Source organism: Balaenoptera ricei, chromosome 20 (assembly GCF_028023285.1).
Source record: "Balaenoptera ricei isolate mBalRic1 chromosome 20, mBalRic1.hap2, whole genome shotgun sequence".
Classification (NCBI taxonomy): Eukaryota; Metazoa; Chordata; class Mammalia; order Artiodactyla; family Balaenopteridae; genus Balaenoptera; species Balaenoptera ricei.
This window is the reverse complement of record NC_082658.1, coordinates 16383931-16394124: the sequence shown is the minus strand read 5'-3', so window position 1 is coordinate 16394124 and position 10194 is coordinate 16383931. Positions and strand designations below refer to the sequence as shown.

At 46.2% G+C, this 10194-nt stretch overlaps 1 protein-coding gene across 1 annotated transcript in view; it reads left to right on the top strand.

Moving 5' to 3' along the window:
* Positions 1-4976: 4976 nt before the first annotated feature.
* The window catches only part of ITGB3 (integrin subunit beta 3), a 47787-nt gene continuing 42569 nt past the window's right edge, over positions 4977-10194 (top strand). Inside the window, exon 1 of the mRNA XM_059906398.1 lies at positions 4977-5075. Within this exon, the coding sequence (XP_059762381.1) occupies positions 5009-5075 (67 nt within the window). The 5' untranslated portion in view covers positions 4977-5008. The remainder of the gene's footprint in view (positions 5076-10194) is intronic.

The window sequence follows — 10194 nt, the reverse complement described above, 5'->3', positions numbered from 1 at the left end:
AAGCACCAAGTCCTAACCACTGGACCACAAGGGAATTCCCTCTTGCATCTTAAATGGATCTTGGAGAAGATCTATCTGTCATGCTTTGGATACCCCTCCATAGTCCTGTCACCTGGGGAGAATGGTACTTGGGCAAATCACAGAATAGACACTCAGATCCCCCAACATCGTTGTTCAATTAATATTTTATTAAAATTAACTATCAAGGGCTACTAAGAAGGTAAAAATAGGAAGAAATTCTTTTTTTTACTGAGCGCCTACTGGGGAATATAAAGATAATAAGCACTCAAGGATCTCACTGTCTACCACAGAGAGGTGACGGTGGAAGAGGTGGAGTTGGATAAGTAAATAATCACAGAACTTCTGCTTCTGACTGTGACAAAGTGACTGGTATGGGACTTGCCCTTCCACAGTAAACAACAGTACATTTAGATAAAATATTTGAGAAACTGCTTTAGACATTGCATATGGCAAAGCAGAATTATAATCCTTGAGGGAAGGGAGACACATGAGATGAGCCCTACATCTGCCGAGCTTTCTGCCTGGGGGATCTTGCAGTGCAAGAAGGTGGAGCCTAATAAGTGCATGATGGTCTCACTGAGGTGAAGTGCATAGATTACGGTTCAGGGCTGCTGAGGAAGCTGTGATTTGTGGGAAAGGCTTTTAGAGAGGAGGGAGTTGAACAGAGAGGTGCCCCCAGAAGTCTGCATGGGTGAGCTCCATGGTCTTTGGATAAGGGATGAGACTGCATCTGCACATGCACATGATGAGACTCTGTAAGGCTTAGCAGAGAGCAGCTGAGAGCTGACGAGAACACTAGAGGTTGCACGTGGCTTAGAGATGTTGGAGTTTTAGCTCAGTCAGAATGAAAAGATCTCACTAAACAACTTGGGTACTTAGGTGATACAGAAAGTCCACACCTTAGGAGTAAGGACCATGTTCTACAGTAAAAAAAAAAAAAAAAAAAACACACCCTAAGACTAAGGATAAAATTTAAAATGACCAGCCCTGAAAAAGAATAAAACCGACCTGTCAAGATAACCTGCCAGTAATTTAATTGCCTAATAGAACAAAACTCAATAATCTCCTAGGTAAGACAATATACACTCTGAAATGAATAATTCACAATGTTTAGTATATAATCTAATATTACTATACATATGAAGAAGCAGGAAATTGGGACCCACCATTTAAAAAAAAAGCAATAAAGAGATACATTTCCTGAGATGAGTCAGAATTAGCAGACTGAAATTTTAGTATAGTGGTTGTAAACATGTTTAAGGGCTTAAAGGAAAATATAGACATAATTATTGAAGATATGGGGAATCTCTGCAGAGAAACTGAAACTATGAAAGACAAGCACAGGGAAATTCTAGAACTTAAAACACAATGTCTGAAAATTTTCATGGCTAGGCTTAACAGCATATTAGAGACTGCCAAAGAAAGGGTTTGGAAACTTAAAGAGAGATTACTATTTAACTGAAAAACAAACAAAATAAATGATTTAAAAAACCTGGAGCCTCAGTGGCCTGTGGGACAATTTATTTTAGATAACATCTAAAATATGGGTAATTGGAGTTTCAGAAGGTAAGGAGAGAGAGAATGGGCAGAAGAAGTATTGGAAGAAATAATGGCTAAGGAGTTCCTATATTTGGTGAAAAATAAACCACTTATATATCCAAGAGTCTCACCAACCTCAAGCAGGATAAATATGAAGAAAACCACCTATTCATCTTACAGTCAAGCTGCTAAAAAACCAAAGATAAAGAGTAAATTAAAAGCAGCTAGAATCAAACTGAGACAGTTTGAGCAACAAAATAAATCATAGTATTGGATTATAACTCATAGAATAAAATAAATATCCAAGAATTCATACTGATATAAATAAGTAACTGAATTTTAAAAATGAGGAAGAAGGGGGCAGGTCTTCCTTACTATGGAATACCAATTAATAGCTGTAGAAGGAAAAATGGAAGTGGAAAATCACTATTAACCAAACATCACACTAGCTAATTGCAATCAAGAACCGCTGATGGATGCTAAAATTAGTGGGTGAAAGTATGAAGAGAAACAGGATATTTGCATAGAATTGCAGTATTATATTCTCATAAAGTATTTACTAATTACAGAGAGCAAGAGCAAAATAGTTATTTTATAGTGAAGAAACCTGGCAGACACCACCTTAACCGTGTGACCAAAGTTAACACTGTAAGTAATAAGTTGTATTGTCCTCATGTACCCCTTGGTATAATGTAATGACAAGGCACATACTTTTTGTGATATTCTTGTTTAGAACGCCTCAATACAGTCATGAGAAAACATCAGACAAACCCAAACTGAGGCTCATACTATACCATAACTTGCCTAATAATTGACACAAAAGTGTCAAGGTGATGAGAAGAAAAGGAAGACTGAGAAAATGTCATAGATTGAAGGAGACTAAGGAGACATGATAATACAATATGGGATCCTGGATTGGATCTTACACCAAAAAAAGGACATTAGTGGAATACTGGCAAAATTCAAATATTGTGTCTAGATTAGTTAATAGTATCATATCGATGTTAACTTCCTGTGTTCAATAATTACAATATGGTAATCCAAAATGTTAATAGTAGGGGAAACAGTGAAGAATAAAAGGGAACTCTCTCTAATATTTTTAAACTTTTCTGTAAGTGTAAATGATTAAAAAAAAAAAGCCAGAGGGAAAAGACAAGGGAACAAGAATGTAAATGATGGGAATTCCCTGGCAGTCCAATGGTTAGGACCCTGTGCTTTTACTGCCGAGGGCCAGGGTTCGATCCCTGGTCAGGGAACTAAGATACCAAAAGCTGCGTGTCGCGGCCAAAAATAAATAAATAATTAAATAAAATACAATAAATGATGGCTGACTTCTTATCAGAAACAGTGGAGGCCAGATAACAGTGGGGCAACATCTTTAAAGTACTGAAAGAAAAAAAAAAACCTTGTTAACCTAGAAATCTCTATATAAGAAATATCACTGAAAATGAGAATGAAACAAATGAAAGTTGAGCACATCTGTTGCCAGTGAACCTTAATTACAAGATCTGCTAAAGAGAGTTCTTCAGGCTGAAGGGGTTGGAAATTTGGATGACAAGTTTGCTGGGCCAGTGCCCACCCCAAGTGGTTGGCACCAGCAGAGCTAGGCTGAGGAGACACCTAGGTGAATGGGACACTGGTTATATATATATATATGGGAATTAAACACATAAGTAAATATTGAGGCAGAGATGTAACCAGGCTGTGTGATGTGGATTTTGCACCAGGGCAATGGCAACACTGTTGAAATGGCTAGTGACCTAGAGGCCTTCCAGCAGCTAGAAGAGGCATATTGTGCTCAGGTCAGGAAGCCCATCTACCCATTGTGGGCTGGCTCCTCCGCTGCCTCCTTGCAAATTGCTAGTGACACTTCTGCTGCTGTGTGCTATTCTTTTGGTGTATCCTAGTGTTTGGGAGGTCTGAGGAGGGAATGCCCATCTCTGCTGAGGGTGGGGCAGAAGGAAGGGGGATATCAGATAAGGTTACATGGAAGAAGTGACATCTGAGTTTTTTTGAAAGAGAAGTGGAATTTTCCAGGTGGAAAAAGGAAGTAAGATCAGTCAGACAGAGAGGCATGGAGTGTTCGGGAATGCTAAGTATCTTCTTGGGCTAGGATGGGAGATGAGGCTGGACATCTGAGGCAGGGCCAGTTCTCAGGTATCTCGTGTGTCTCAGGAGAGGGCTTAGGGAAGCCCGGGGGCAGCCTGAAAGCCTTTAGGGGAGCCCAAGAGCTGGAGAGATGTCCAAATCCTGCCTGATCCCTCAGGCCTTATTTTTTTTTTTTATAAATTTATTTATTCATTTATTTATTTTGGGCTGTGTTGGGTCTTCGTTGCGGTGCACGGGCTTCTCATTGCGGTGGCTTCTCTTGTTGTGGAACACAGGCTCTAGGCGCACGGGCTTCAGTAGTTGTGGCACATGGGCTCAGTAGTTGTGGCGCATGGACTTAGTTGCTCTGCGGCATGTGGGACCAGGGCTCGAACCCGTGTTCCCTGCACTGGCAGGCGGATTCTTAACCGCTGCGCCACCAGGGAAGCCCTCAGGCCTTGTTTTAAATCATCGTAGAGTTTCCCATTGAGGCAGCCTGAACCAGCCCCTGCCACTGGTGGCCTCCTGCTCATAGCCCTAGCATTTTGCCCCTTTGAGCCTCCTGAAGTTTCTAGTTTGGGGAGGACCCAGAGAGCAATAGGTAGGATTCGGCGGAGGCAGGAGGCCTTTGAAGAGAGTAACATAAAGCTCCAAAGCCTGTGAGTTTGAGTGGAGGTAGTATATTGACTGTGTCTTGAAACGTTTATCAGATACTTATCCTGTGCAAGCAAGTATTTGTAGAGAAAGGCCCTTTCTGGACATCAAGTGCTTACACAGCTTGAGATGTGGTCCTGTCCTCAAGAGGTTTACAGTTTACCTGAAAACCGAACCAACCGAAGATAAAAATTAGTGAATAATAAAGGACTAAACCGGTGCCTGGCACAGAGTAGGCATTCAACAGGTTTGTCAATTAAGTGAATGTGTGAATGACCAAAACTCAAGGTACAGAGGGCAAGTGCCCAAGGAATTCAGGGGAAAGAGAAAGCCGCGTGGGTGTCTCCAGGGAGAAGTGCCACAGGCTGCTGGCTTTTCTAAGTATTCCAAGTGCCCAGCGCGCACCCTGGGACTAGGATGTCTGCGGAAGACGCGACCTCGACCCCCTCTCCGGTCCCAGTCTTGCCTTGCGTACCGGCTGGCCGAAGTGGCGAGAAACGCGCGGCGGTTTCTCACTTCCCCCCATGCGGTGGAGGGTCCAGAAAAGTGCCAGAGGGGAGGAAGCGCAAGTCCACGGCCCGCCCCGTTGCGTCCCACCCCCTGCGTCCCCTCCCCTTCGGCCACGGGAAAAGCGGCCGCGGGCGCCGCTGCGAGCTGTGGGGCTGGAGGACGCGGCCGAGGCGGAGCGCGGCGGCCAGCGGACGAGATGCGAGCGCGGCCGCTGTGGGCCGCTGTGCTGGTGCTGGGGGCGCTGGCGGGCGTCGGCGTCGGAGGTGAGTGAGGCTCCCGCGCGGCGGGGACGCAGCTTTCCCGTGAGCCGCGCCGCGCGTCTTTCCGCAGCCAAGTGTGCAGACTTCGAGCGGGGAAACCGGGCGGGCGGGTCCTGCGCGGCTGCGCTCCGAGTGCGCGGGACCAGCCTGGGGCTGTCGGAGCCCGGAGCTGGGCACCTTCCGGGCCCCGCTGTGGGAAAGGCGAGAGGCTACCTAGGGGCGGGTGCTCCGGGACACCGAAGCCCTTAGCCAGGTTAGGCGCCCGCTCCGGGCGGTCTCAACGTGCGCGGTGAGGTGGGCGCATCTCTGAGCCCCGAGTTCATGCCCCGGCTGCGCGCATCGCAGGTCGTCCCGGCCCTCCGAAGGCGGACTGGCTCTGGAAGCCAAGGCGAGCTGGGGCTTCCCGGGGCTGTTCCCGCGCATTGGCAGAGGGATGCGGTTGTAGCTTCTCGGATGAGAGTGTGTGCGCCCCCGGGTTTGCCACTTACTCGACATTCCCCTTTCTCTTTGTGTACACTTTCTCCCAAGTTTCTGTTTGGGTTTTGCTTGGTGGCTCCCCGCGGGAACGATTCGGAGGAGGATGAGGGCTCTGCCTCCTACAGTGTCCCCGGGTGGCAGCGGTGCCTCTGCTTCCGGGACAAACCCAGCATCCGAAAACTCTCCACTGTATGCGAGCTGCTACGCCAGGGGTCCCTGGAGCTGGCTTGGCTCCCTGGCTTTGTCTCTCCTGCTGCTTCACACATTATCAGCTGCCAAGGCAGTTGGCATTCGGCCTCCTTGGTGCTGGGAGGGGCAGAGCAGAGCACAGCCCAAGGGTTGCTGCCCGTGATCTTTCCGAAGCCTGTGTGACCTTCCCAAGGAAAACTCTGGCTCCTGGTCGGCTGTGTTTCCCTGCAGAGGACGCACAAGTGTGCATATACCTACTTTTAGTGAAAAGAGTAGTACTCATTGTAAGGCAATTTAGTTCCTGCAGAAGCTATTTTTTAAAAAGTAAGATTTATTGCTAAGGCCATTTCGAAGATAGCTATTCAGAAATACTTGATGACTTCCTTCAAGACTCGTGCATGTATAAGAGATTGTGCAGGACAGGGCAACAGCATCATTTAAAAAAAACACTTTATTGAGATATGATTGATGTACAAAACGCTGTGTATATTTAATGTATATGACTTGAATTTGGAGATAAGTATACATTCATGAAATCATCACCACAATTTATGACCCATAACTTGATGAAGGAGTTAGAGATAATATATAGGGGGCTGTTTAAGTTAGTACTGCTGAAGCTTCCCATGTGACAGATGCTCAAACAGGTCAGCTGATGTCTTTAGCCTGCAGTGAGCAGCCTGATGACCATGGCATGGAATTATGAATCTCCAGCATTCAGCCCTGGGAGAGGTTAGAGCCTTGGTTCAGATGCTGTCTGAATGGAGAAATCCAGAGGCAATTCAGCTGTCTCCTACGGAGATGCCTGCTTCTATGAACTTAAAACATTTTTGCTTTTTTTTTTTTTTAATTTATTTATGGCTGTGTTAGGTCCTCATCTCTGTGCGAGGGCCCTCCCCAGCCGCGGCAAGCGGGGGCCACTCTCCATCGCGGCGCGCGGGCCCCTCACGGCCGCGGCCCCCCCCCCCCGCGGAGCACAGGCTCCAGATGCGCAGGCCCAGCAATTGCGGCCCATGGGCCCAGCCGCTCCGCGGCACGTGGGATCCCCCCAGACCAGGGCTCGAACCCGCGCCCCCTGCACTGGCAGGCAGACTCCCAACCACTGCGCCACCAGGGAAGCCCCCCTTTTTTTTTTTTTACACATCTACAGCTTCCTGAATTTCAGAATGATTTCTGAATCTAATCATTATATTTTCTTACAGTTTTAGAAGTAAGTAAGGTAACACAAGATAGAGCCTAGCATGGTGCTTGGATCAATTAGTGAAAATGAAGAGTGTATTTGTTATTTTGGTGTCTCTCTCTCCACCCCTGAGTATACCTTTTGTCGATCCGGTTTTTTTCAATAATCTGTAGAGATTTCCACTGCACTGACATACCTAAGTTTGCATGAAATATCCTCTTGGGGATCTGTTCATAGGTTCATTGTTGTGATTGGGGTGATTCCAGAAGTGTGATGGGTTGTACTGAGCTAGCCTCAGACTCCCTCTGAGAGGCAGGGTAGAGTCATATTTAAGAGCATGGGCTCTAGAGAAGACCTCCAGAGTAATAAGCCCTCAGTAAAAGCAGTTTCAACTGTAGTTAAATCCCCCATCTCAGTGTTGGGGGCTGGCTTGCAGGTAACATCAGATCCCTGGGAAGCAGATGCAGGATGAGAGTCGGAGAGCTATATTGGGATACACAGTGTTGAAGGGACAGAGATAGAACTGGGTGGGGGTGGCACAGAGAGGCCTCCCCAGAGTGGGAGAGTCTCGTATGGGGAATAGAGAGGTTGTCTGAGCGTAGACTTGAGTTTTGGAATTTATGTGCAAAGGTGATCTTTTTAGCTTCACTCAAGAACTCTTGGGTCTTGTGGCTTCCCCAAATATGGTTCTTTTTTTTTTATATAAATTTATTAATTTTATTTATTTATTTTTGGCTGCATTGGGTCTTCGTTGCTGCACGCGGACTTTCTGTAGTTGCAGCGAGCAGGGGCTACTCTTTGTTGAGGTGCGCGGGCTTCTTACTGCGGTGGCTTCTCTTGTTGCAAAACACGGGCTCTAGGCGCGCAGGCTTCAGTAGTTGCAGCACGCGGGCTTCAGTAGTTGTGGCTCGCGGGCTCTAGAGCGCAGGCTCAGTAGTTGTAGTGCACGGGCTTAGTTGCTCCTCGGCATGTGGGATCTTCCCGGACCAGGGCTCGAACCCACGTCCTCTGCATTAGCAGGCGGATTCTCAACCACTGCAGCACCAGGGAAGCCCCCAAATATGGTTCTTTATTCTAATCTGAGACCTACTGAGTAACAAGTTTTGTTTGCTATCACCATCTAAATTGATTAGTTCTGAGCTGAGGTGCTGATTTCTCCTCCTGATTTATATCCTGGAAACTCTCCAGCTGAAACCCTCTGCAGCAACCCTCGGAGCCTGGAGAGACATAGGAGGAAGCCTTGTTGGCTGGGGCAAGGGACAGCTATGATTTAAAGCCAATCAGATGTGGGTTTAATTCTTGATTTTGCCTCTTATTATCTGTCTTACTTTGGGCAAGTGACTTAGTCTCTTGGGTCCTCAGTTTCCTCATCTGTAAAGTGGAGGAAATAATACTCCTGTGATTGTGCCAATTAAATGAGATAAAGGCACAAAAAATGTTTTCAATAAATGGCATTATTCTTCCTGTCCTTGCTATGAATGTCATTATTCTTCCTATCCTTGGTAACTACAATGTATTGGAGGTAAGGCTGCTACTGCTTCGTGCATGAATACAATCCAGGTTCCCAAATGAGACCCATGGGATCCCTTTTCCCATGCCTGTGTGACAGGGGACTCCTCCTTATTTCAACCCATTCTGCATTTGTGGCTTGGCATATCTCAGCCACTCCGTCGCAATAAGAATTCACAGAAGAGTCCCAGAGGAAGAGAGGCCCATACATTTGCTTTATCCATGAGAAAACCTTAAGTCCTGTCCCTGGGAAAAGAGGAAAGTAAAATACATTCACAGGTTTTGAGAAGAAGGACATGTCTATTTTGTTCGACACTCTATGCCCAGTGGCTGACACATAGGTGGGAAAATACATACCTATGGAAAGCTATGAAAAGGCATCTAGAGGAGATGTGCCCCACCTTAAGATACCCAATATTTGAATATCTGTATTCATTCATAGACGATCCTCAAGTGCTCCATCTGGGCATTCTGGAGGATATTAGAATACAGTCAAGACCATGAGTCCTTTGGGCATTTGGACCTCTATACTTTTGCACCATTTAGATCTCTGCTCTGAGGGTACTGGAAACTCAGGGGATCCTCTGTGAAGTGTCTGCTTTTTTCCCCACCTCCTGGGAGAACATACACAGAAGGGCAGCATTCTTCTTTACCTCCTTCAAAATTGTGAGTGTGAGTGGCCGAGGTCTCCTGGGCACAGCATAATTGGGGCAAGGAGGCAACAGTGAGGGGGGGGAGTCTGGATATGACTCTGGAATTTCCTAGTAGAAATTCCCCCTCTACAACTCCCCACTCAGGATCTCTGGTTATCATCCCCTCCCAGCCCTAAGACTCCTTCTGCCCTTGTTGGCAGGGATAGCCAGGAAACATGCCCGCAGGAACCACAGCTCATGAATCAGCAGACAGATAATTAACTGGGGGAATGACTGAGCGGCTTCAGGGATCAACCATTTGGCTTGACCCAGCCCCCTCTGCTGCCCACAGAGCTGGCCTGCTGCTTCACCCCATCGTCTCTTCTCTCTTCTCCTGACCCCTGGCCCTTTCTGAGTGGGACAATCATTGTGGCTGATGGAGCTCAGGTCACAAGTGGAAATGCAGGTGGAAGCAGGGAAATGACACTGCCTGTTCTCCCTGTGTGAACTGCTGGTGTTTATTTAAATGGGAGACTCTGCAGCAAAAATTTATAAAATCTGCCTTTCTCTGCATGCACACAGTATCACCAGGAACACTCTTTTCTTTATAGTTAGTTTATGTATAATTTATGTACTGTAAAATTCATCCTTTTTAGGTGTACAGTTCTATGAATTTTGACAAATGCTCACAGTCAAGTAACCATCAGCATAATCAAGATACAGAATATTTCCGTCAACCCTAAAGAGTTGTCTTGAGCTCCTTGTCAACAATTTCCTTTCCCCACCTTTATTTCCTGGCAGATCTGTTTCCTGTCCCTACAATTCTTCCTTTTACAGAATGTCATATCAATGAAATCATACAGTGTGTAGCCTTTCAAGTCTGGCTTTTTTCACTTAGCATAATGTGTTTGAGACTCATTCATGTTGTTGCGTATATCAGAATGCTAAGAGGTTATCCCAGGCTACTCTGTCTTCCTCAGGTTCTGAGACAGTTACCCTGAAAGCAGGGGGCTATATCTGTTAAACCCAGATCCAGCTTTCAATTTCTAAATTTTGAAATTGGATAGATGCATTTGCAACCAGCACTTTTATTATCCTTGGTCCTAAAAGCAAATGTGGTCAAATATGGTATGTC